Below are 27,925 nucleotides of genomic sequence, written 5' to 3'. Positions count from 1 at the left end.
GATTTTGTAAAATTTAGATTCTTGATGTGAACCGACTGGCAGCCTCTCTTGGGGGGATTCTGCATTTCAATTACCACAGAATAATTTTAATCAGCTAGGGCATAGCAAGACGATGCCTGTTTCAGTATAGCGCTGACGAGCGTCTGTATGCACCAGTGACAGACACGGGGGTGCAAGTGCTGGCTGTTGGCCGGCTGCGCACGGCGGGGGTACGTGCACCAGCAAGCACATGGTGCTGATACCCCGCAGAAATGCCTATGAAGGGGCCACATCATATTTCCATTGTGTTGCACATCTGGACTGGCAATGGAGCTAAAAGTAAAGGGCTGGTGCTGTAATCCCAGAGTAAATCACAGCAGGCAGAGCTGGAAATCTTAATCCATCACAGGAGGCTCTTATCTTTGGATAGATACATGTAGGCGTATGCTACAAGGAAGATAAGGTGTATGATCCATTTCTGACTGGACAGAAATGTGTGAGGGTGGTTGACAGAGACAGAAAAACTTATTTTTCAATCTTTCAAGATTTGAGGTTAAAACAGAAGACAGCAGTTCAGAACCACAGCGTGTCTGTCTAGTAAATACCATTTAGATCTTGCTGCTCTTTCCCTCTCCATCATCTCAGGTTTAGATGAGTTGGAAACAATCGTTAAACTCCACTGAAGTAATTTCTCTGCATTTTTGCATTTGCTTTTTATGTTTTCCCACATTTATTTTTAATTCTTACATGAAGGCTGAGATGTGGGTTATCTAATTCTTGCTAACTGCAACTCATTAGACAAAAACATCACATGTCTTCTAAATATGGACATGTTTTGTATCAAAAGCTTCTGAATGGACAGTTACTATAACTGGGATCCTCTCCCCAGTGCACATCAAAAAAGCAGGCATTTGCTTGGTGCTCCCCCTTGAAGTGTATTGCTTAGTGAGCCACAGGGCATCTGGCGACTGATGCCAAAGTTCGTAACTAAAGAAAAAAGAAATGGGCATGAGGTATGATGAAAGAGTTGCACAAGTGTGTAAAGCTGTGCTCCTAGTGGTCTCAATGAAAGGAGGAGAAATAGAGCTAATTAGGGAGCCTATTAACAAGAACCATAACGATTAGAGTGTTTCTCTCTGTCAAAACACCAGAGTGAGAAACTTCCTGGGCCAGACTCTGCATCTCTTTTACTCACTTCTTTGCAAGAGCAAAACAGTAAACTAAAGTTCAGAGTGGGGGTGAAATGGCTGACACTGGCCAGTGGGACTCAGTCTCTTTTCAGAGACTTTCAGAAGCTGACTAAAACTGTCCCCTCCATGGTATATGAATATGACAAATGCCATCCTCATGCAGGGAGCTGGAACCAAGCTTGGGAAGAGAAAAATACAGGTGAAGGTAAAAATGTATAAGGAGTCTTTTAAAGGGATTTTTGACATTGCAGTTGGCTCCTCTCAAAATGACTGGGAGATGAGAAAAGACTGGCCCCAGCTACAATGGAAGAGACGTCTGAGAAAGCTATGATATCATGCTGCTTAAAATATAGAGTTCACATCTGGTCAACCCATTATAGGAAAAATATGGCAGCACTTAAAAAGGTACAGGGAAGGGTCAGAGGGCAAAGTCCATCACTAAACACTATGAGGAACATGAGACAAGATAAAAAAAGGAAGAGTGCGGGTGGAGAAAAGAAAGGAAGAAATCTATATTGGCTGAGAGGAAAAGACGTTAATGGGGAATTTAATTAGAGCAAATAAAATGATAAAGCTTTGCAGGTGGTGGAGCAAGGGGTTATGAAATGACATAAGAGAGAAGTATTAGTCTAGAAGAAAGAGCAGGTGTTCCAGGAAGCTACTGGTGCATTTAAGAGGAAATCTCTGGTTTATCTCAGAAGCACTGGTGAGGGTTTCCATGAGCGTTCCCTGTGCAGCACGTGCGGCAGGGACAGCACAAGGAGGCGCAAGCCCCATGCCCTGGAGCACCATGGTGGGTTATGGTGTTGCCAAGAAGCCTGGCTGAAGGGTTTTGCTTCTGAGAGCCTTGCTTGGGACTTCCTGGCAGAGGTTCTGTGTGGCTTCAACCAGAGCATTTGTAGATTAACAACTGGTGTTGTGGAGACAGAAAGGCAGACTGAAGATGTCCAAGTCTAGACACAACTCATTAGACCGAGCGCTATGCCCTAGTCTCTGGGCTTAGGGGTGCCTCGCTCCTGATGTCTGCAGTTTATAATCCAGCTGTAATACTTGGGTTGGCGACCTCAGGCAGATGGTTTCTGAGCTGTGTTGCAGGCAGGGGTATTCATCATTGTTATTAAGAATGACTAAAAATAAGGTAATTGTATGCCATGCAAAACTGCTAACATTGCTGTGAATGCTGATCCACAGAGGTTACCTCTTGCCTCAGCACAGCCCCCACCAGCTGTCCCCAGGCGCTGTTGGAGGCTCAGGATGTGGAGTTAAGACATGGCTGTAACATGTGAACTATAAAAGTATGCATGAGTAAGCTGATCAGTTCTTTCCTTCTCCCTGAGCAACATGCAGCCACTGACATCCAGCCTCTGCATGCCCTGACGTGGGCTCACCTGCATGTCCCACCATGGGAAGGGTGGTGGGAGCAAAGTCAGGGAGAGGTTACATAGTGAAAGCAAAGGATTTATCCTCAGCACAGCCTTCCTGGGCAAGGCGTGAACAAGCTTTACCTGGGTGCAGCTTTTCTGTGGATGCGCAGAAGATACCCTGTTAATTGGTTATGGGCATCCACGGGCTCTCTGGTCTAAGTTTGCTGATAAATCTGCCCCAACCTCAGGTTCTGGTGTCCAAGCAGCTATCTGCAGGCAAACCCAGAGATAGGCCTGAAGGCATCAGGAAAAGGATAGCCGGATGAATGAACAGGTGAGATGAATGGGACAGGAACAGCCTGTGGAAGAAATGGATATGCAAGTCAGCACAGCAGGAGGAGGGAAAACAGAAAAGAGAAATAGAAAAGGAATTGGTAAAATAGAAAAGGGTGATGTTGCTGGCATGTAAAGCAATATTAAAGTTGGTGCAAGGTTGAGATGTGGGAATGCAATGGAAGAAGCAGTGGGAAGGGATGATGGGGAAGAGCAGAGGGAGGAACAGGAGGTGGGGGACATAAGGGAAGCTAAGGGAGTCTGATACGTCAAAGGAGAGAAGGATTTAACACAAGAAGAAACATGGGAGCAGGAGCAGGTGAGGAAAGTGGCATGAGCCCTTGTGTTTGGCCTGGGAGGAGACAGGACAGACTGGAGAAGAAAGGAGTGTCCAGTGTCTCTGGAGTGCAGACAAAGCTTTTGCCTAGTGGAGGAAGCAACGGTTTTAGTTGATTTAATTTTTATTTTAGAAAAACTAAAAAAGAAAAGTGAGAGATTAGATCTGCCTAAGAAATTGTCAGCTAAGAATCATCCTTCCTGGGTATACTCTCCTCTCCATTTCCTGCTTAACTTGAAATTGATTTTCTAATGCGCAATGTGAGATATAACTTTTTTGTGTTTCTGGAGCATCCCTATTCCCAGATGCTATCAAAGGTCCATTATATATGTTCTCTATACACACATACAGTATACCTCCATGTGGCACACCGTAGCGACATACAAATGCTCCAGGGGCAAAGGACTTCCATGTCATAGATTTGAGAGACAGAACATGTATTCTTCATCCATAGGGAGAGCCAGGGCCCATAAATGATGGCTAGCATGCCCAAGGTCACCCCAGAGGTCTGTAGCAGAGCTGGGATTTGAGGTCCTCCCTCCAAGGTCTCAGGCTGTCATTTAACTCTGAGTGGTCCATCTTCAGAAGCCTTACTGGGAAACCTAGAAGTTGCTACTTTAAGAATCCCAGCTAAGGAAGCTTGTATTTTAGATTGGGAAAGCAGGTCATTTTTCTTTCCTCCTTTGCTGAGTTTAAGGTATGCTGGATATAATAGCCTTGGACTTTCCAAACTAGCCACCTTTGGGCCTTTTACGGAAAGAAAAACTAATTCAAAATGGCTTGATCATCTCAGGTTGGTGAACAATTGTAATGGAGACTACTGTGCTCAAAGCAAAGGCTCAAGCAGCTCTTTCATATAACCTGCTATAAGACATTGCATACTAATTTTTCAGTAGTGTGTGCTCTTCTGCTGACTACTTAGAAAATAAAATACAGAAGTGCAACAGAATACAGAAGGGCTAAGCTACAGATTTATGAAACTGTTGCATTGTAAACCTCAATAGAGAGTTATGTTTTCTTCTATTGTCTTCAGAAAATATGTTTTTCCCTAATTGGTCAAAGTGGGATTAGTAGCTGTGAAAGCCATGCACTTTGCAAGGCCCTCTGGGAGCTTACAAAATGCAGATGCATTCATACAGATTATTGCTTGAGCCCTGACTCGTGCAGCTTCTTTGAGATGCAAACTAACAGGAAGATAGAAAAATACAAACCCCAAAATATCTTCCACAGTCTTTTGTGAACTTTCTGTGAAATTTTATGAACAGCAGAGCCTGTCCCACCTACTGCCTCTTGCACCGCTGTAACACAGGCTCTGGGCTCCTGTTGCATGCGCCCTCGCCACAGTCCTCCCTCACCCCATGGGGCTGCTTCTCAGAGTGGAGAAGACATTGATCATAGGATCAGAGGATAAATGAAGTTGGAGGGGACCCCAGGAGGTCTCTAGTCCAACCTCTTGCTCAAGTGGGGTCGGCCATGGGATCAGACTGGGTTGTTTAGGGCTTTGTCCAGTTGGACCTTGAAAACCTCCGACAACGGAGGCTGCACAACCTCTCTGGGCAACCTGCTCCACTGCCTCACTGTCCTCATGGGGAAAAACATTTTTCCTTATATCGGTCTGAATCACTCTTGTTTCAGTTTTTGCTTGCTGTCTCTTGTCCTTCCAACATGCATCACGGAAGAGCCTGGCTCCATCTTCTTCGTGACCTCACTGCAGGTGTTGGGGGGCTGCTGTTAGGTCCCCCTGAAGCTGCCTTTTTCTCAGGCTGGCCAAGCCAGGTTCCCTCAGCCTCTCCTTGCAGCACACGTGCTCCAGCCCCTGCCTGTCCTGGTGGCCCTACGCTGAACTTGCTCCAGTTTGGCAGTGTCTGTCTTGTATTGGGGACACCAAAATGACACAGTACCTAAATGCACTCTCATGAGTGCTGAGTGCAGGGAGATAATCACTTCCCTCAGTCAGTGGGCTGTGCTCCTGTTAATACAGCCCTAGATGCTGTTGGCCCCCGCTGCCAGGGCCCCCAGCTGACTCGTGCACAGCTCGCTGTGTGCCACAACCCCCAGGGCCTGAGACAGTGTTTAAAACCTGGCAAAATCAAGGTAAATGACATGCACTGCTCTCCCCCTGCCCACAAACTCAGTAATCTTACAATAGAGCACAATCAGGTTGGTCAGGCATAATATACCTTGGTAAATGCATACCGATGGTTCCCAGACACTTTCTTTTCCTTCACATCCCCACACTCTCCCTGCTTCTGGGATGGGGGCATGAAATGTGCCTGCCTCCTCCTGCCATGAAGTGCAGGTGGGCTAATGAACCTGTGCAGCCGAAATCCCCTGGCCCTCCTTGCCACACGTGGGGAGCTCTGCTGGGGATGGAAGGCCATTGCAGAGCAGGGCTCGCAGGGCAAGTACCTTCCTTTCATACTGCTCTGTGCAGTGTCCCTCTCTGAAAATTATTCATTCCAGAGGAATATCATTTATTCTACTGATGGAGACATATGTTCCAGTGTCACTTGCATTCGGGTCATGATGTCAAGCTTTGAAGTCTAGAGATTTCTTTCCTTCAAGCAATGGCAGTGCAGATTGCGAGCAGCACCCAGAGTTGGCACCCTGGCTGGATCCTGCAGTGACCACGTTATGGCACAGACCTGCAGGGATGGGCTCTAGTCCGGTCCCCGAGCTCCTCACTTGAACAAACCGAGGGAAAGTGGTGCTGGGAGGAAGGAAGTGGGGCAGGCATCTGTCTGCTGCTCCACAGTGTGGAGAAAAATAGGTCACTGGCGCTTGTAAACCCTTTCTCCAAGCCTCCCACTCAGCCCTGGGTAATCCATTGGAGCAGGAAAAATCAAGTTTCAGAATTCAGATCACCCTGGCCTTGGGCTGAGGTGTGCTCTGGAAATGGCCCTTCATCCCACCTTGTCTGAGAGCAAAAAGGGGAGCGGATGTGGAGGCAGGACAAGGGTGAGGGAAGCATGCATGGGTGTCACTTCTCTCCATCACCAAAAGTACACAGATGCAGCGAAAGCCCACAGTGACAAATGTGCACTTTTAATCTTGGAAAGGGGGTTAACCTAAGGATTGCCCTGGTGGGTAAGGGCAGTAGTACTACTTTGATTGTAGATAAGCCCAATAATGACAAAGCTGTGAAGCAGATTGCTACAGCTCTCCAGGGAGGTTGGGAGAGGGAGGCAAACTCCTTCGTTAGAGATCTGCACTGTAGTCAGGGCAAAGACTGCTGCATAGACAAGAGATCCAAGACATCCCCACCTGATGCCTTGAAATATTCATCTCTCTTCAGTGTCTCTGCTGGAGCTGCACTTCTTTACTGTGAAAGGCAATAGTTTGACAAGGCAATGCAATGCTGGAGGGTGATATTTTGTCAGAGCAAACCTCTCACTTGCTTATCCACCGTAAAGCCACATCTTTGGAGATAATCAGACCCTGACTGGATCCTGTCCTGAGCTCTATGCTTTAGGTGGCCCTGCTTTGAGCAGAGGAACTGGACTAGATGATCTCCAGAGGTCCCTTTTCACCTCACAGATTCACAGAATCACAGAATGGTTGAGGTTGGAAGGGACCTCTGGAGATCACCTAGTCCAGCCACCCTGCTCAAGCAGGGTCACGTAGAGCATGTTGCACAGGATCGTGTCCAGGCAGGTTTTTAATATCTCCAGAGAAGGAGACTCCACAGCCTCTCTGGGCAACCTGTTCCAGTGCTCTGTCACCTTCACAATAAAGATGTTTTTCCTCATGTTCAGATGGAACTTCCTATGTTTCAGTTTGTGCCCATTGCCTCTCGTCCTGTTGCTAGGTGCCACGGAAAAGAGCCTGGCCCCATCCTCTTGACACTCTCCCTTAAGATATTTTTATACATTGGTAAGATCCCTCCTTAATCTTCTCTTCTCCAGGCTAAACAGGCCCAGCTCTCTCAGCCTTTTCTCATAAGAGAGCTGTTCCAGTCTCCTAATCATCTTTGTAGCCCTACACTGGACTCGCTCGAGTAGTTCCATGTCTCTCCTGTACTGGGGAGCCCAGAATTGGACACAGTACTCCAGATGTGGCCTCACCAGTGTTGAGTAGAGGGGGAGGATCACTCCCCTCGACCTGCTGGCAACACTCTTCCTAAAGCAACCGAGGATACCATTGGCCTTTTGGCCACAAGGGCACATTGCTGGCTCATGGTTAATCTGTTGTCCACCAGGACCCCCAGGTCCTTCTCTGCAGAGCTGCTTTCCAGCAGGTCAACCCCCAACCTGTCCTGGTGCGTGGGGTTATTCCTCCCTAGGTGCAGGACCCTGCATTTGCCTTTGTTGAACTTCCTGAGGTTCCCCTCTGCCCATCTCTCCAGCCTGTCCAGGTCTCTCTGAATGGCAGCACAGCCTTCTGGTGGATCAGCCACTCCTCCCAGTTTGGTATCCTCAGCAAACTTGCTGGGGGTGCACTCTGTCCCTTCATCCAGATCATTGATGAATAAGTTAAACAAAACTGGACCCAGTACTGACCCCTGGGGGACACTTCTAGCTATAGGCCTCCAACTAGACTGCACCACTATTCGCAACCCTCTGAGCTCTGCCATTCAGCCAGTTCTCAGGCCACCTCACTGTCCACTCATCTAGCCTGCACTTCCTGAGCTTGCCTATGGGGATGTTATACCTCAGCCTTTCTGTGGTCCTGCAGTTCTGTGAACCAACATTGCATTGTGTGCGTGGAGCTAAGCTGTGTGCATGGAGGCTTTGAGCATGTCCCACCCCAGGGTGCCCTCCCCTGGGCACCCCAGTGCACAGGGCTTGTGGGGAGCCCTGCCTGTGAGGTACAGCCAGGCCGGCGGCAGCCAGCAGGCCAAGCACTTTGTTGCACATGTGACTGGTCATGGCCTGGGCTGCCAACTAAGCAGCCTATTTTAAACTAGGATCTTTACCAGGCAGTAGCCATCCCGGACTGTCTGTTTGTGATCCCCTTCCACACCCCCATCCTCTCCTTCCTGTCTGACTGACCGGTGCTCCTCCAGCTTCCTCCCACTTTGTTAGCTGGGGTCTCTCCATCTCTTTTTGGGCTGAAGCACTTTAATGCTTTCCCCAGGCTCAGTTCCTAATGCTGGTCAAAGCATTATGTTTTAGGTAATTTTGAGGCACAGCCACTCTGGTAATGTCGAGACTACAGGACCTAGGAGTGCTTTCCACTTTCCAGGCTGTGGTCCACAACCCTGTATGTCCTAACTCCAAGCAGAGGGAGACAACAGACCCTCTCCTCCTCCATTCCCCCATGTCTTTGTTTCCATGGAAAAACAAATTGAGGTGTGTGTGGCCTGGGTACAGGCTGCAGCAGCTCCCCCACAGATCAGTGGCTTTCCATGAACGAAGCAGCATGTGAGCATGGCCCCAGCTGTTAAGTGACATATCCCACCTAGAAAAAGATGTGGTTGCTTGGGATGCATCAGCTAGTGCAGTTTTACAAAGCAGCTCGTGCTCAGCGGGGAGCACAGAGGCTGACCAGCACTTTCTAAAAACTATATTAGTTAAAACATTTAACCACACATACTTCAAAGCACAGTCTATTTTTCCTTAATCTAACCATGATCTGCATTTCCTCAAGAGCTCCTCCTGGTCAGGGAAGTGACTCTCTGGTTCGTTGCTCTTGTAGCCTACTGACAAGACATGTCGACTTGAAGATCAGGAGCTCTTAAAAGGTTTATTTGGAAACCTGCCTGCTTGAGACTCTCCCTACTGTCTAATGACAACATGAATGTCACTCTTCAGATTTTTCTTTCCTGAAGAGCCCAAAGCAGAGACAGGTGGAATAAACTGATCTAGATCTAGTAAATATTCTTAGGCAGAGTCAGGACATAACTGACATCATCTGGCTCCTAGTCATAGTCTCTGACATAGCTCATAGGTGCCCTTCCATGGAGAAAATCATCAGTGCAGGACTTATTTCATACATGCTACTGAGGGAGTCTGACATCAGCCAAAAAATCCCCGGTGTCCACTTGCAAATTTTGGAGTCATTTATATCCATAGTAATAAAAGCTGTATGCTGTTTATTTAGCAGGGCTCTTTTAATGTTCTGTTTGTTGTTTTGATAGTCTGTATCTTCTTCATATTGTAATCATATTAAAAGAGCATTCTTTTCCTGGAATAAAGAGGTAATGATTCACAAGAGGCATAATTATTCCATGTGGTGCAGGCAGGATGCTACCGAAAGAGCTGTCTTCTTTATGTGTAAGAGGCTTTTACTGCAAGTGTTCTACACAGTAATTAAATTCCTTTGAATGAGAAGGCTTGATTGGATTTTCTTCGGTTTATTGGGAGGAGTCTGAAAAGCAAGGTATTTAGCTCAATTGCTATACAATTTTGGCATCTGTTGGAGGCTAGGGAGAAAGGTTCAGCTTGTCCGATTCCCATTTCTCTTACGTTAGTATTATGTTAGCTAAACTCCACTGAGTTCGACTGAATTACACTATATTTGTATTTGTGCAAGAATCACGCTCAGAAAGCCCTGGCAGAAAGCAGCAGGATACCTGAACATATGCTGTAAGGATACAAATTATGTAGGGCAAAAAAATGCTGTCAAAGGAAAGCTGCTTGCAGTTGCAAAAGCAAGTGCCAAAAGCGAGGAAACGTCATATTTAAGACTGTCTTTCATATCTGATGTTTGCTTTACAGTGAATCCAGCCTTGGCCCAAAATGGGACAAAGCTTTAAAAGACAGCAGCAAACAAATGAAAAGTCAGGTGATCATGTAGCAAAAGATCGTGTCATGACACATGAACAAGAATGCTCGCATGGACCAACTTTTGAGTATTTGACTTGTCAACCTAAATCACGTTTGTTTAATATCAACTATCATATGCAACTGCCAAGGGTTTTTTAAGGGAAAAAGAGTAAAAATGTAAATTGAAAGAAAAAACATATTATATACAGCCTCAATGTGTATTAGCCATAGGGTTTGGGGTCTGAAGCATAAATTACAGCATAAATGCTACCCATCACTCGACAAGGCTATGCAATACCTCAGAAGGAAAGTGTGAACTCGGGCAATGAAAGAGACGTGATGTTGTGGGGGTGCCACTGCGGGGGGGACACAGAGGAAGCCTGATTTTCCTCTTGCTCCCCTCCAAGAATTTACAGAACCTGCAAATTACAGTCCCAAGGGAAAGGCAAGGCTTTGAGACAGGTCAGGTTGTCGCAGGGAGGAGCCTGGCGGGTGCTTTTCTTTCCCCTCTCACCTCCGGCCACAGCTCCCTGGCAGCAGGGAGATGCAGTGTCTCCCACCTGCAGTGGTGGGGATGGAGATGAGCCTGAGAGAGGCTGGTTTGGCAGGGAGAAGGGCAGGGTGACTGAGGTGAAGGAAGAGCCCAGCAAAATGGGGAAAAAAGGCCATGACTATGTTTCATGAAGACAAAAAACGGAAGAAGGAGCTTGGACAAGCCCTGTTGGGAGGAGACTGGGACTGGCCAGGCATAGAAACTGGGACAGAGACATGGAGATTGTGCAAGGAAGACACTGGGTCTCAGCCCAGCCAAGGGAAGTGGCAGGGAGCTGGTGGTAGCACCCAAGTCTGAGGGGAACTGGCAAAAAAAAAAAAATCTTTGTACTGCAAAATTGGGGTTGGACTTGTGACTCCTGAGGCTCTCCAGCCTCACGCCTGTCCACAAGGCCCATGAGCAATGCACTTGCCTCACCTCACCCTGATGTCAGGGGGGCACCAGCACTTCACAAAGGAGAGGCCAGCAGCATTTTAATTTCAATTTTAATACTACAGAATAAAGCACTTTTTCCTTCTCTGCCTTCTAGAAGGAGCTGAATGATTCTGGCTGAAAGTTTGCAGACCAATTCGGCCTGAGGCAGGCACCAGGCATAGGACAGCCCAGCCCAAATGGATGTATTTTGCCAAAGGTGGAAGCAGCTAAAAATCTGTCCATGTGTAGGAAGCATTATACCTACCCCACCTCCTCGATATGAAAAGTGCCACACAGAGGAAAGGAAACTCTGTGATTAAATGGTTACCATTTCAGAAGTACATAGCTGAAGAGGAACAGATCAGAGCAGTGGTTTGCATTTGGGATGCCGGCGTGCATGTCTGAACCTGAACTGGCTCTGAGCAGCTCAGCCATACATCTCCTCCGCTAATAAAACTTGTGAGTGCTCATGAGTCATCACGTCTCTTTTCCTTGTGGAATACGGGACCTGATAGATGTCTGGAGCTGAGTATATTTTCTGATGAATTTTGGTAATTTCAGCCAGAACACTTTGGTTTACTACCCTTTTTTCTTCCGATTGGATGGCAAGCATTAATAACCGATAAATTGTCTGTCCTGTTGTCCTCTTACTTCCTACCTTCAACTTCTATGTTTTTAAATGAAAGACAGAGAAAGCAATAGGTACAAAATGCCCCAGTCTCCATGGTATTCATGGAGCAGCATAAGGCAAATGAGACTTGTCTCTGTCCTCCTTTGGGGCCTGCCAGTCAGTGCCCTAGGACTGCACAGAGAATATCGTTGTGAGCCAACATGCACGCCGATGAGTCACATCAAGGCTTCCCCGTTGTGACTCTGCTGGCTTCCAAGTGGTTGTGCCTCCCTTCATCCCTTGTTAATGTTCAGCAAGGATCCCTCTGGGCTGTGTGGGTAACTGGAAATGGAGCTCAACCTTTTGCCAAAAAAAGGGATTATTGGCAAAAAATATATATATTTGTAAGGTTATAAATAATAAAATAAATACTGATTCCATTTTACTGACCTCTCTTTCTCTTTCTTGGCTTCCTGAGCAGAAACGGTCATACCTGAGGATTACCTGGCTGATCCCGCGAACATGAAGCGCTACAGCGCGGGCCCTGCCGACTCGGCCTGCAGCTGCGTGGGCTCCATGTACAGCACGCGGCCGAGCCCTGCGGACGGGCGTCTTGCCGGGGGCTCTTCATCTGCCTGCAGCCATCGTCCTGCCCAGATGTCTTCAGGGGGATCCCCCTCTACTGGCCTGCGGCATCCAACCTCCAGCCCGACTAGGAATGGGACCTATCCTGAAGGAAACAGAAGTGGTAATATAACGTCTTCGCTTTTAGCAGTGTATGTTGCTATGCTGGTGCCACACCAGAGTCTTTACTCACTCCCAAACCCGCAGGAAAATTAGTGAGATGAGTTTGGGTTAACATCCATCCAGACCACACACGATTCCACTTAGAAGGAGAAATAATAACCTGTGCAGACAGAAAATCAATCTGTTCATCATTAGGTAAAGAGGTGAATGTTTTCTAGTGTTGTTATTAATTATGTAAATAGAGGTATTATGTATAATCATGTAGCAATCACAACTGGCATTATCGACTTACAGATATAAATATTAATATATAAAGCATTGCTCCTCAAGATCGACACTGCTTAACTGCATGATACCATCTGTGCACAAGGTATGATAACAGAGCAAACCCAAATATTAGTGCCAGCCTCAGATCATTTCAGCAAAAGCTTTTGCTTCCTAGCTGCATAGCCCACTCTGCCCCTTTAATCATAAACTGAATCAGATTTTGTTTGGAAAAGACTGCCCAGCAGAACATGTATTTTTAGAAATTATCCAGCTCTCTCTGCTCAAGGCTCTGTTATCCTTCAGGAAAGCAAAGCTGCAACAAGTATTTCCACTGAATGCAAGGGATGCCACGGGGACCACTGTCCTTTCTTTTCCTCTGTCTTTGTATTTTTGTCCCGCTGTCCTGCTGGGATTTAGGTTCACTGGGTTGGTTGCTCTGCCCGTTTGTGCTGCTCTGCTGGTGCAAAGCCCATCTTAAAAATGGACTCGGTGGCCTTGCCTGCAGGAAGACGTGTCCGACAGCTGAGGGGCCCCCAAGCTGGTGGGCAAGTGGGACCAAAAGGGGAACCAGGTGTGCATCAGCACAGCTTGCAGGACCAGGCAGCGAACAAACCAGCAGCTGTGGGCTCACAGAACTGGGGGAAAATCGACAGAGGCTTCCAAGTCTGAGTGCAGTGATCAGCGCATTGTTATTACTTTCCCTTTTGGTTTCTAAATCAATATTATACTCACGTTTCCCCAGCTTTTTGCTATATCCCCAGTTCTCCACGACTTTCCCCAGAAATGATCTAGGTTCATCAAATTTGTTAGCTAATGCTCTTAATTTCTGTTAACTTTGTTTGCATTTTCCAAGTTCTTTATTAACAGGTCTTTATCAGTAGTAATTCTAACAGTGCCTTCACCCCTTACTAATTATTCAAGCTTCATTTATGCATTTGTCATCTTGAAGATAGATCTAACAAAGGAGTTGAGAGTCTCAGCCATTTTTAAGTCATTAATTTCTTTCCCTTCCTCATTTATTAATGGAAGCTACTGTCACTCTAGCATTTTTTTTTCTTTTGATATATTTGCAGAAGCCTTGCTGGTTCCCCTTAGCCCCTTTGTCTAGCATTAGCTCATTACACTGCCTTTCTGCCCTTGTGTTTCCCCTGAAAACTGCAAGTGGTTTTGCATATTCTTGCTTTGTAGCCACCCCAGTCTCTCTTTCCAGTAACCTCAGATCTTTGCATAATTCCTTCACAATGTTCTCCTCCCCAGTGTCTGTATTATTTCTTGCTACAGAGCTTTTACTGGCTTTATTTAATATTTTAGAACACTATTCTTCCAAAATATTTTTTTCAGTTTTTATCCCTGGATTTCTTTGTTTCCCTAAGTTTGCCTTCCTAAATATTAAATACCTGCCGAAAGCTGTCACTTTGATATTATTTTCACACCCCTGTTGCCTTGGCTTGTCCCTGTGTTCCTCTATTATACCTAACATTGATAACCATTTGGCTCTGATCATTACTTTTCATTACTTACAGAGTCAAATTTACTCAAAGGAAAGTGCATAGTATGGAAATGTACTACTGCAAGCAAATTTTAAAATGTTCCTGCTAAACCTCGGGGCCTCAGCTACAAAGAAAAGGAAAATGAAAAGCTACTTTCTGTCAGATCTTATTTAATGCTTCTAGGGTGAGGCAAAGTGGCTTGCTGTACGTGAAGATTCGTTTCCCCTCTCCCATTGCCTCCCTAGAACCTCCTAAGAGAACTGGGACCCTTTTGTCAAGCTTTCTAGTTGGCAGCTGCAAGCAGCCAAGATTTAACAACGTTGTTACACGCTTGGTTTGAAAGTCTTCACCATTCTTGCTGGGATCAGCTGTTATGTCTTTATAGACTGGTCATCCCAGGTCCATTCAAAGGTCTGTCTAGCCCAGCCTCCTGCCTCCTGCACGAGACAGCACATGCTCAGGGAAGAGACAAGCGCAAAGGTAGCGGTACTTCCCCTCTATCCTCTCCGCCTTCAAAAGTTCATGGCTCAGGGACTTTCTGAGCCAGAAGCGGTAGATTCACATTTAGTAACCCTCAATAGATTTTTTTTTTCTCTGAATTACCAAATGGCTTATTGAATACTTTGCACGTTTTCAGCATCCACAAAGTAGAGTGGTAGAGTCGCACCGCATAAAAATGTGTTGGGTGGAGAAAAGCCCTATTATCAGGGGTTTGAATACATGTCCAAGAGACTAAAGCTTAAAATCAGAGCTCCTTAAGCTTACGTGGCTGCATTACATTCCCTTCTTGTTTTTGATTGTGACTGTCACTGTTTCACAGTCTTGGACAACACCTCATGAAAACTAAGCAATTTCCGAAGTGGGAAGCTAAGTTTTGGGGGACAGCTCCATCTCTTTTATCAGGACTTGTTACAAAAATTCCAGTCTTTACAAAGTGAAAGCCTAAAAGATGGCAGGTCTTTTTTTCCAGAACTGAACCAACAGAAAAGTCATAGAGTGGCCACACAATAGGCTTTGCAGGTTCCTGTATTTCTCTGGCTTGAAAAATATGAAAGCAAGCTGGGGAGCAAAGAGGAAGAGCTTACTTTGGGCCCAGGCACCTGTGATATTTAAGTGCTTTTGAAATAGCTATAAGTGGCTTCAAGCTGGTACATAAGACACTTGGGGGTGAAAGGACTCCCCCCAAAACTGCTTAGTATTTTTTCAGGTGACTCACGCATTTGATACTTGCAAAGTCTAGCTCATCTCAGACCACTGAGACATTTTGGCCAGCTCAGGAAACAATACGGGCTCTCTAGAACTGGTGGTTATTCAAGACCACCAAAACTGTTATTACTTTGTTGATGCTGCTTATTTATAATTATTAACAACATACTAGTCCTGGTATTGTCCACTGTACATTAGGGCCTGCACATAAAAGCACATGCAAACCCATACAGAGGTGGGTTTCCCATCAAGAGCTCGAGCAGGAGGAACAGCAATCTCCTGCTGTATTCCAGGTGCTCTACCAGTATGCACCACTGCAAGTAAGCACAAATGGCTAGTGCACATCTGTGCCACTACCATCCGTTCCATTTCCTCCAAACTCCTCAGCTGCTTTCTAGAGACCCCAGCAGAAAGTTTCCTGCAGGCCGTGGAGGGTGGTTTGTCCTCCACTATAGCCAGGCAGTTCTTGGCGGCTGTGATTTGCAACGTAGTGACATCCACGAAGTCAAGGTGCCCACAGATTTATTACGATATCATTTCTAGTGTTAAAGAAACTCCTGTTTGTAGCAACAGGCTGGTTTCATCTCTTCTTCTGACTGCGATAGCATCAGTTCTGAAGTGCTTCTCAATAATGCTGCAAGTCTTACCACAGATTTTTACAAAGCATTGTCTGCTTCTCCTCAAATGTAGAAACCCTATTTCTTCACAGCTATCGTATTTGTCACCTAACATGCTCCTTCTGCTTTTACTGGCAATGCTGGACTTTTAAAATATGCATCCTTCTGAAATTGCCTTAGTGCAGCTATGTGAGAGTCTGATTATTGTCTTTGCAAAATCTCTCCTGCAAAGGTCTTAGAAATCTGTGCTCTCACTATGATGCTTCTGCATGTGTATGTCTTCTTTCTAGAGATAATTTATATGCTGCTGAATCATAAGCAAGCAAAGATGAGTAATTGGTGCATGCTAAAATGTGTTCTTCTCAGTTTGCCTACTTACAAGGCAGGGATGGGCAGGGCTCATTAAAAAGAGAAAGAATTTGTCTCTGAAACCTCAAGCCAATCCTCTTTATTTATGGATATTTTTGAAAAACAGCATGCCTTATTTATCATGGTGGGCAAATATCATGGAAAAATCATAACTATAAAACATATTGCGGTGCCTAGCAGAACATGTTTTTCAAGCGGAATGGATGAGATTAAGCCTCAAAGCTCTCATTAATGCGATCGGAAGCTCAATGCCTAATTCTCTGTGATTATGCTAAAAAATTCCAAACCAAAAAAAAAAAAAAAAATCTCATTTCAGAAAGCCAGTTTGGGCTGCTAACAGATAACCATGCACTTTCCTCTCATCATTTGCCAAATTGAAGCTCTTAAATCAGAGAAAGAATAGTCAAGGACATCACAAACCTTTCCAAGCCCTGCTTACATAATAGACAAACAAACCCTTTACTCTCAAGTGTGAAGAATTGCATATTTAACCACAACATAATAACCTTAACCTTGTCCTGCAGCTTGTTGTTTTTACTTAGATTTCATTATCCAATATTAGCAGTTAATTATTATCACCTGAGGACCTTTGTCAACGAGGCATTACAACTTTCTAATATATTTATTTCCTGAAAATATTTTGGGGTGCAGGGTTTGAAATTTCTCTTTTTGCAGAATAGGGCTGCGAGCATGTTATAGGGGCCAGGTTCAGCACCTCCCTGAGGCAGTGGCAAGGAGGTCCCAATGGCACTGCTGGGCTCAGCGCTGGGCACTGCTGCTTCAGCAAATGCAGAAATGTCCGTTTTGGAGGCCATACACAGCCTGAAAGGTTGGATGACTTCAGTGAGGTGCCTTTTTTCTTCTCTCTACAAAAGAGAGGTGAAAAAAGAAAAGCCTAAGTGACTATTTCATGTCGATTCACAGCGGCATTTCCCCCAGCCAGACTTGGGGCTGCTTGCAGGGCTGCAGCGCCAGCCACCGCCGTCCCCCCGCGCCAAGGGACCGTGCCCCGCGTGGCATCTGCAGGAACCACCAGCCACCAGCTTGCGTAGGCATCACGGACACACCAGACGTGACCTTGAGCTCTCTGCTGACTGCAGCTTAGCAAATCTCGCCATGCCTGTACCTATTCTGTAATTATGGTCTCCCATAGTCCCAATTTTCTCATGCCTTCTCTGCTAGCGACACCATCTTTTTCTGCTTGCTGTGCCCCATCCTTTCAGGAAAGTCTCTCCTACAAAGCCTTCCTCCTGTCCCTGTTTAGAGAGAGATCTTTTTTTTTTTTTTTGGTAAAGTTTCCTATTCTCCGCGCCTCTGAGGGCCTGCTAGTTTTGTTTACTCTCAGCAGATCTGCTTCTCCTTATTATCTGCCCCAGTGCGATCAGAGAGAACCATTTAAAATTTCATTCCCACCCCCTTCCCCTGAGGCAGAGAAATCATTTAGGCCTGCAGCAATATTAAAGTTCATCTGTCACTCCCTTTCCACTCTTAGCTATCAATGACCGTGCTCCCTCTGGGGACTGCTTGTTTGCCAAGAACATATTTAAGGAGTCTGTTATTTATCTTTACTCGGTTCACAGGTTTAACTCCATTTTAGCATCGCATTTCCTTGGCATGTCCCTGCATCAGTTGGGCTGTTGGCTTTAGCTCTTTCCAGCCTCCTTCTCAGGACAGCTCCAAAGCTAGAGCTTGGGATCAGAGGAAAACCTGCATGGGACAAGGCGCCTTCAGCTCAGACCAAGCCAAGTCACGTCTCTCTGTCAGCTTCACCGGGCCGTGGTGTTTCAGGGCTGAGCTGGTCTTTCCGACAGACGCAGCTCCCGTTCCCATACAGGGAACAGCCACTATTTCCAAGGCATCAGGACTCCCCATGAAGCCTCCCCCAAGGATAACCTGCTCCCCCTTTTTTCTCAGGCACCTTTTTAGGCAGGACAGAGAAGTGCTCCCCTTTGATTACTTAGATTTCCATATCCCCTTTCATTAATTCAACAAATTTTTTGCCACCTGTCAGAAACAGGATATTGGATTTGACCTAGATTACGATCTCTAAAAATAATTATTGGTCCTGAGCACTCCCATCTCTTTGTAATCTGAGTATTCATTATCATCTTGATTAATTCTGATGACAGGATGGCATAGGATACCCGGGAGACATGCGGCTTCCTCATTTATCTAATTCTTAGGTTAAGTGTGAATACCTTCAGATAAGAAAAAATGTATAGTACTTGCTCCACTGCCACCAAACACTCAGTGCTTAATATAGGAGTCTTTTAACAAAGTGATGCTATTGAAACATAAAACTTAGGCCTTTGTGTAAATGTGAAATGATTTATTTTTCTTTTGTAAATAAACAGATTCCACTTCAATGTGTAAACTAAGAAGCTACTGAGCCAGAGTAAAATAAACAACAAAATACATTTTAAAAGATATGGAAAAGCAGATTGTTTTCAGACTAGGAACCGAGTTCAAGACATTTGTCTGCAAACTGATGGTATCCCATTTTTACTAATGAAATTTAAAGATAGCCATGTACACACAAGTAAAATAACACATCTTAGTTCATGAAAAAGCAGCAGAGAATCCAGTATTTAATCTGGATAGGTAAATGAAGGTTAGGTAATCTTTGAAAAGTTAATATCTATGCATAATTCTTGTTTTTAAATCACTACGTGATACCTCAGATAGAGATTTGAAAGGGTTATCTTAACTTGTTGGGGCCTGGAAAAGTTCTAGCCATGTGGTCTCTTTAGAAAGGTCATTTATATTTTTGTCTTTTAAAAAATCAGATTTATGCTATTGATCGTTAGACTGCGAAGGAGTGAATAGAATTCCCTTGTCATTTCAACCTTTTCTTCTCACCCCGCTTCCTTTTAGTGCAGATATTCCTACACCTGTAAAGGCTCTCAGGGGGCTCTCTGCTCCCCTTTGCCCTTTCCTGGCATTTCTGGAAACAGCGTGTTTCAGGCAAGAGCCACGGGGCTAAGGACTGCTCTCTCTTAAACAGGAAACCAGGAGAAAACACCTGACCCTCTGCAGGGGCACAACATCTCCTCGACCGTATCATGGCAGTAGCGTAGAAACTCGCCTCTGCAATCCTTTGGGCACAGCCAAGCCCTTCCCCCTCTCCTCTATTTTCCCACTGTTTTGCAAAAGCCTGATTTTCTTCCTGCCCATTGGTTTGAGCTGCCCAGGGGCAGTATCTCCACACATCAGCCGGCATCCGGACTACCAGCAGATCTGGTGGGGGAGAAACACTGCTGTTACCATGCCAGCCCACAAGACCCTCTTTCAAGGTGCTTGTGCCACCACCTCCAAGAGAAGTCTCAGTTCTCCCACTTGCCCCGACAAACTTACTTGCTCAATGTTACTGATGATCCAGGGGTTGGCTGAGATTGCCTGTGCGTTTTGCACTCTTTGTCTTCGTCATTGCATGCCAAAGACTCCAGATGGTCTCTTTACCATTGTGTATTGCATTTATTCTGCGAGCGGCGCCCAGGGTCGCGTGGCTCTGTACAAACACCAATCCTAGCTGTCTAATTAAGAGGACCTGTGGCTATTCCTTGTCCTTTATATCCAGAACAGTGACTTAGCAAATGAGAGTGTAATTATCATATTTACATCACATCCCATTATGAAACCCATTGACCAGATTTGCACATTCATAGCACTGCTGCTTACTGGAGTTCATCCTTCATAATTGCAAAATATACCTCATTACATTATACTGTAAGATGAGGATGGTGGCAAGAAAAAAAGGACCAATATGCACATAAAGCAGTTATTGTGCATATATGGTCAAATCCTCAGATAATATAAATCAGCACAGCTCTACTGAAGTCATTGAAATGACAATTTACATAAGTCACAAACCTGGCCCAGTGCATTTGCTCACATATATTATGATGTTTTGAGTCCTTCATGGTATTCTAATATATTTTAATCTATCTTTATAAGCTCAGTATTTCTGCAGAGACCAGGCTGTGCGCAGAGAGGTCAGCTCTGAGCCATTCTAATTTCCCTCTTGGCTACTTGGGGATTCTCCAGGCTCCAGTTTTGTAACTGGTCAGGTATCTCTGATCTCCCTCAACTTGCACTCCTCTGTTTCTTTTCTATCATCTTCTGCAGTGTCTGTTTCTTACCATTTGCATCTCTCATTAAAAATTGTGCCTTAACAAAGAGAGATGAGTAGGTCCGGGCAAATAACATTTTATACATGTGTGCTGCCTTCTGCTAATGTAAAGTTTGCTTTGTGTAGATATAAACAAATGTAAACAGCTTTCCTGAAACCTAGCATAATACAGTTCTTGTAATAGTGAAGCAGCGTTGTGGAGGGAGAGGGAGAGAATTGCACACACATAGAGGCTGAGATTTATAATTCTGCAGAGACTAAGAATAAAAACATAAATGCACTTTCATTCCAATGTGCCTTTATTCCCTTGATTTAAAGCTACAGCAAGCTGAAGTGACCTTAAATCATGCTGGGCTCATACCATTAAAAAGTCACACGTGCAATGTTCATCTTAGCATGTTTTAGTAGCTCTCCAAATAGGCATTCAATGGGGACCCTCAGCTTGGTGAGAGCCTCAGATTAGGCAGATATTGACTAGAAACGCTCCTTTAAGCTCCAAGATAAGTCTGAAAATCTGAATGCTAAGAGAAAAACTCTTTCCAAAATTCCCATTTTATCCTCTAGTTTTTGCATTCAGTGGTGATCTCCTTTGTTTAGTGCCCAAGTGCTTTCTCTCCAGGTGGGAGGGTGGTGTCTTCTTGAGCCAACATCCCCATTACTTGCAGATCAGACAGCAGGGGCAGCTCAGTTTAAGAGCCTGGCAGCTGGCACATTTTTGCTTCCCCAGCAGGAATCTAAGGATTTCATGTTTTCTAACTCAATTCACCAGCTGGGATCGTGTCTCCTGGTAAGTGCTTAGATAGGAAACTGCCAAGTCCCCTTCTCTGCCCGCCTCACCATCTCAGGCCAATACCCACACATGCAGATTCGAAGTCCACGGCAGTGTAAGGCTGCTGTACCACTGCATACTCACAAACCAAGGAAACCACCGCATGCCATTGTAATGCGCTGTTGTGGGCCTTTTTATACCGATAGCCTCAAGTCCTTCACCTGAAAGACAAGACACGGCTCGGCCATCAAGCAAGAATCCTTTGACCTGGACTGTGGATGATGTGGTTTGGTTCGTGAAGGATGCAGACCCTCATGCTTTAGGTCCCCACGTGGAGCTCTTCAGAAAACACGTATGTAGAAGGCTGCCCTTTGCGTTTCTGCATAATTAATGCCAAGCACCCATGCACTCCCAAGAGATGGCTGTCACACATCACACACTCATCCTCAGCTGCCCTGGGCTGCAGTAGGCAGTGTTTGTGCTTAGCCAGGTTCAAGACAAGGTTGTGCAAGGAGTTCAGCACCACTGTGGGGTTTGGTGTGAAGAAAGGTTCACTTATCCTTTAATAGGAAAACCCTAATCATGTCTTTAGAAAATGCTTACTATCTGTTCCTATCTATGCCAGCATAAATTGTTTCTGTGCCAAGCCTAAGAGAAAGTACAAAGGATCTGGTGCTCATTTTTCAATGTTGGATTGGCACAAAAAGCCTTGCCTTGGTGACAGTTATTTTTCAGGGCACCCATGATTCTCCTCTAAAGAGCATTTCTTATGTGTCTCTGGATATTTAGCAGGAGAAACCCAAAAGAGACAAGCTTTTCGTTTTTTTCACGGTATTATATAACAGCATAACTGAATTTAACAGACCTACTGACTCACTGGAGAATATGACAGTTGCTTTCGCTAGGCAGTTTCCAGTAGTAGAAATGATATTATCCTCTAGCATTTCAGTTAGTAAAGGGAAAAGCTGTAAAAATACATCTGATCAGGAGTTTCTTGTTTTGTTGCTGTATATAGAGTTGGCACTGCTGCATCTAATAGTATCTTCACACTTCCCCTCATGCCTCCTTGATCAATTCAGTCTGACTCTGAAAACGGATTTTACCCTAAAAATGATTCACCTGTGTTCACCTGGAGGTCATACCTTCAGATGTAAGTGTCTGGACTTTGCTCTAAATGAAAAGAGCTCCCCAGTTCTGACCCCAATCAGCATTTCAGGTTGTAAAGCAAGCAAGAGGGTTTGATTGCCAGGTCCCACTCCTTGCCCTCTCGGCCAGCATAGACTGGTGGGCAGGTGAAGCTGCAGACAAAAGCCTAGGGAGACAACTGAGGACACCCAGCTACACAGCCATGTAGGGTTTCCAGAGACGAGGAGCGGGTGTGGCTGAAGAGCAGGGACAGAGGGACTTTAAGATATGCTCATGAACACAAGTCTTGATGTCTACCTACATAGGTTTCAAGTCTGTTTGAAACCCTACATAGGTTTCAAGGCCATTTGCCATTTTGCAGGCAGTTCAGTAGGGTGAGAAAAGAAGGCACGAGTATGCCAGGACCAAACCTGTGGTTATGGGTCAGGTGCTAACCTACTTTCCCTGCCTACTGCGGATAAGTCAGATCTGCCTTGTAAGTTGCTTATGAAAATGTGGCGTAAGTTGGCCATGAGGACACCAGGCAGACAACTGAGCATCTGGAGATTTAAAGAAACTTGCTTTGGCATAAGACTGTCAGGAGAGCCTGTGCATCAGGAGACAATCTGCATGTGAGGGAGAGAGAACTATCGTCGTCTTCAAGGCTTGCAGATGCCTCCCAAAGAAGAGTTCACAGGTAAAGTTGTAAGATACACACAGCACAAAAGTACCATGTTTGTGTGGTTTGCATTTCTAACAGAGGACAGCACAGCATGCTTTTTATATGGCACCAGGGCTGTGACACACTCTATGTGATTACTGGGCCAGTTGCACTGAAGCATGCCACAATACTGCAGATGATCTGTGACCAAAGAGACCAAGCTAAATTGCCACTAAAGACTGTCCCTGTCATCCTTTGTGAAACACCCAGCACCTACTGGTTCTACTTATCATTGGTTTCCTTGTAAAATATGCAGTAGGTCTGAGAACTTGGGTAAAATTACCACACAACTCAATTCAATTATGCCTCCGAGTTATATATATCCCTGCAATTTTTCAGCCTTCAAATCTCATCTGGATTAGCATGGAGACCCCAGGGGTGAGAGACAAGTGATTAGTCCATTAACCTTAGCCATATCTTCCTGTATGTTCAATCTTTTCACGAAGCAGGTGCATAATTTACTTAGAAGCACTTACTGTCATTGACCAGGTCCAGCTATCACCCGAAATTGTTGCTTTGGCCATCAGCTAATCTGAGCTATGACACTGGGAGGGAGAGGGTGGTGGGACCACGAGGAAGAAAAGGGACAGGGATACTGGAGGAGGACAGTACTCTTTCATGTCATTATATTAAACAAAGGCTACTAGAATTTGGGTGTTGACTGTAGTCTCTGAGCAGCGTCTCCCAATGTGCAGTAGAAAGCTGTAGTCTGCACAGGCCATAGCTGCAACATGCACTACAGGATCACTGTGGTTCTTGCTCTGCTCTTCTCACCAGGAGCAGACGCTTTCCTTCTTGCCACGACACCCAAGGAGCTCTCACAGGTAGCTCCTGAGAGTCCACAAAGACCGTGAAACCGCCCACTACCTCCCCCCTGCTGTTTCCTTATTCCCTCAGCAGGGGCGTGGGCCAAGGAAAGCCTAATCCATACTTGATAGGTCTTTTAGACTTTCACAAAGGAACCATCAGCCTGGCAGAGACCTCATAGCACCACTAGGGCAAGACCTTTTCTCAGGAAAAAGAAAGTGATGATTGAAAGACTGGGTAAGGAAAACAGGAGGAGAAAGAGTTGCAAGGAGAATTAGAAGGTAGAAAATTCAAGCTGGAAGGGATCAAAGCAATGTTATGGTCTGACAGTTTAATTATGGCCAGTGATTGGCAAATGCATGTATGAAGGAGAGGAAAACCTTTGAGTTTAACGTAATTAATCCCACTTATTCAAATAACAAACTGCCTCTGCCCATGCTAGACATGAGTATGCATCTTTTCCTAGATCTTCTTCATATCAAGTGTTTTAGCATTGTCCCCTTAGGTGACCACTTGCTGCACTTCTGTTGCAGGTGGTGGCCTGATCAGGAGCTTAGTACCTATTCATGAGACTGCAGAGTGGAAAAGAGGGGGTTTTATTCCTGTTTGCTGTACAGATCCTCAAGTTTTTGATTTCACTCGAAATTAGGTGCTTAAATTCCTATAAGGATCTTTCATCTTACTCATTAAAAGCCTGATCCTGGGAGACATCCACAGCTGGCTGCAATTCTTGTCCCATTGCATAGGGTTTGCTTAGGGCCTGCTGGCACTGATGGCACTGAATTTCACCAGTTCCAGATCTGGTTCAAGATCTTCTGATAGGACTATTGCAGACTTGTGGGCCTGTAGAATCCTTTTTTAAAAAAAATGTTTTTAAAGGGCTGTAGAGAAGTCAAGCCAGCAAGCTGCACAGGGACACAGCTAATGTGGGACACCTAATTGGATATGAATGCTCCCTCTGGCATACTCCTGTCATGGAGTTTAATTTTGACCCCTCAAAGTACTAACAAAGGAAATAATAAAATGCTGAACTCAACATTTAGAAACAGTTGCATTTGCACCAGACCCTTGACAGTGGTTTTACCCTATAGCATCATGGTTCCAGGAGTTTGTTTTCCATTCTTATACAAATATTAATTATATGTAACACTTACTATTCCTTTCCCTCAGCTTTCTTGAAAAGATAGGAAGGAGACAGAGGGGGAAAGAGAGTTTCTTTTATGGATGGAGTGGGGGTTGCAGAATGAAGAGCATCAATTGATTGAGTTAATCAGAAAGTGACCATCAGCTAAATCACCTACTGAATGGAATAATGATGATCAGGGCAAATTAGGATCCATGGTATTGCTTAATTAGTAGGCAGTGGATCACAGGGGAAAGATCTGACCATCAGAAACATAGAATACAATATATAATACATTGTTGTGTGGGTATATGTGTGTGTGTGTATACACACATGCGCATACAGCACTAGCTCTGATGGTCCAAGAATGTAAGTGAGGACTGTGGGGAGAGGCAGTATTTTTTAGCAGATCCACTGATACAGTCAGAAAAAACAGACAAGTTTGGGATCCAAGGAAGGACAATGTCTCTGAAAGCTTGTGTGCTTTCTAATCGTATGAGAGTGGGTGAAAGAAAAGGTTCATTTCCCTGCAAACGAATGCTATTCTGCGCTCAGAACAGCAACCCTGTAATTTCAAAAAGGTTTTCAAGCTAACAGGTCTGGGATAAAAAAACTGAATTTGATGGCAATTTCTGCCACTTAGATGGCGGTTAAATTAAATTTGAATAAATTTTACTAATAAATCCAACGAAATATGTAAGTAGCTGTTATCTTCAATTTAAGAACAAAAACAAAGATATGTATTACTTGACAGAGGTGAATTGGGAATACATGAAACATGCAGACAGTTAGTGACAAAGCTGGAATGGAGATTTGGCAGTCCATTATTAGTGGTTCATAAGGCCACATCTCTCTCTCGCTCTTCAGATCTTTCTCCTTCTTTCTCTCAAGGTCAAATTGCTCTTCTCAAAATTAGAATTGGGCTTACAGCAACCCAGATGTTTAAAAATACATGTTTTTATTGCAGAATAATTGAAAACAGTCAAACTCTATGATTGCTTGAAAAATAAAAAATAATTTTGATTAAAACCTCCTTTATATTTTTCTTTTTCCCTACCTTTTTAATGAAAGTTCAAAATGCATGACATTTCAGCCAGCTCTAGTCTAAAAGAAAGGCAGTATCTGATTCACCTTGTTTAATGCATCAGGACACAGCTCCGCTCTCTGGCTTTCGTGGCACTGGTTGCGGCTGGGGTTAACACATTTTGATTCTCTTTCTCTCTTTTGAAACCAGGAGATTGATGGCAATGCTTTGTTGCTGCTGAAAAGTGACATGATCATGAAATACCTGGGGTTGAAACTGGGACCAGCATTGAAACTTTGTTACCACATTGATAAACTCAAGCAAGCCAAGTTCTAACAAGTTCTTGAACAACAGCATAATCTGACCTAAATCCAGACAACAAACTAAAGGTAACATGTTGCCTTACATACATGCCTTCATTTGCAGATCGTTTTTCCCTCTTTTTTAACAGAGACTTTGTCTTTTTTAACATTTGTGCATCTTCACCTTTTTTTAATCCAATGAGGTCTTTCGGGCTGCTTTGTGTTAACAATTTGCCAAAAAGTATATAATTACAATAATTATTTTGTATCATTAATATTATTATGATTATAGTAAGTCCTATTTTTGTAATCAGAAGTGGGAAGTCAGAAACGAATGCAGCTATGGCATATAGTGAGGACTGCTGGAAGATGTTCGAAAAGTCCCTCACTTGCCATCCATCCGTCTCTGAGGAACAACTGCTGGCCTGCATCAGCAGGGTTGTGGCGACAGTGCAATGCCGACACCACCACTGATGCACAGGGCCTGGAAAAAGTCCGGACTTTGGTCAGCTCTTGTCTCGTGGGAACTACCCCATGTCTTGCACTATCTGGAAAACTTGAATTCTTTAGTTTAAAAAAAAAGAAAAAAAAAAGAAAAAAAGAAAGTAAAATTAGAAAAAAAAAAAGAAAATGGAGGAAAGAAAAGGTTTTCTGCAAGCCAAAGTACTCTTCTTCCCACTAGAGGGAGCAGCCCTAACAGACTTCAGGCTGGAGCTCTGAGGACACGGTGCTTTCTGGCTGAGGAGCTTTGGCCATCATGATTCTCACATCTGGCACATCTCTAATACTACTAAAGAATCGCAGGCTCCCATCCGGATGAGCCCATCACTGTTTACAGATAACTAATTCAAGATAAGCCCAAAAGCAGAAAGCGTCTCTGACAGGATGTTTCCCGTTAAGCTGAAGAGGAGTTGGCAGCTCCCACCGTGGCTGGTGTTCCCAGGTGCTGGAGTCCTTCCTTGAGCCATTTTGCTCTGCCATATAGCTTGGGGCGGTCTTTAAGAAAAAAATGGAATTTCTGGTTTTGTTTTTTGTTCGTGTTTTTAAAAAGCAAGAGACTGGGGCAGAAGCATCCCCCGCAAGGAGCTGGCACTACCAGGCACATTGTACGTTTGCAACAGCGGTCAGGTCCAGGGCAGATGGATGCTCCGGGTTTGTTCCCTGGCTGAGCTGCAGCAGAGGGTGAAGCACCAGGCTTTAAGTCTCAAGTGGATTAAAAAATAATATCCTTTTGCCTCTTACGCAAAGCCAAAATGTGCTCATTGATATTCCACATAGCCAGGCCAGGAGAATGGCAGGTCTTAGGCCAAGGAGGTAACTTGTGGAGGGGGGGGGTATACCTTCATTTTCATCTTTCAGAAATAAGCATTATGAAGGGGCACACCCAGTTATTCAGTTTAAACCCTTAGTGGGTGGCAAGGAGTGGTAGCAAGTGTTTATAAGTCATGTAGATTATTTTAGAGCAAGCCTTGACTGAACTGGGAAATGGAGTCCTGATAATATGCAAGGCACCATACCATCTGACTCTGTCTGTGGAGAAGAGAATATTACCAAAAATACCTCATGGAATAACATTCAATTTGATGTACGTTGCTAGAATAAAACTCCTACAAAAAGACATCAGTTCAAGAACCAATCATGAAAACACTTAAGAATATGAGTAACCACATTCCACAAGACTTTCACTAAACTTTTGGGGACTACTCTCCCAAATTAATAAACTTGTCCATATATGCTTGCAG

The 27,925-nt window shown here is 44.7% G+C and overlaps 1 protein-coding gene across 1 annotated transcript in view; it reads left to right on the top strand.

Annotated features, from left to right (window-relative positions):
* SCML4 (Scm polycomb group protein like 4) overlaps positions 1-27,356 on the top strand; it is a 53,856-nt gene extending 26,500 nt beyond the window's left edge. Inside the window, exons 5-7 of the mRNA XM_026119896.2 lie at positions 11,969-12,235; positions 21,288-21,433; positions 26,092-27,356. Of these exons, the coding sequence (XP_025975681.2) occupies positions 11,969-12,235; positions 21,288-21,433; positions 26,092-26,217 (539 nt within the window). The 3' untranslated portion in view covers positions 26,218-27,356. The remainder of the gene's footprint in view (positions 1-11,968; positions 12,236-21,287; positions 21,434-26,091) is intronic.
* The last annotated feature ends 569 nt before the right edge of the window (positions 27,357-27,925 follow it).

The sequence above is a fragment of the Dromaius novaehollandiae genome, chromosome 3, assembly GCF_036370855.1.
Source record: "Dromaius novaehollandiae isolate bDroNov1 chromosome 3, bDroNov1.hap1, whole genome shotgun sequence".
Lineage (NCBI taxonomy): Eukaryota > Metazoa > Chordata > Aves > Casuariiformes > Dromaiidae > Dromaius > Dromaius novaehollandiae.
The sequence above is the reverse complement of the archived record's forward strand: the minus strand, read 5'-3'. Positions and strand labels throughout refer to the sequence as shown.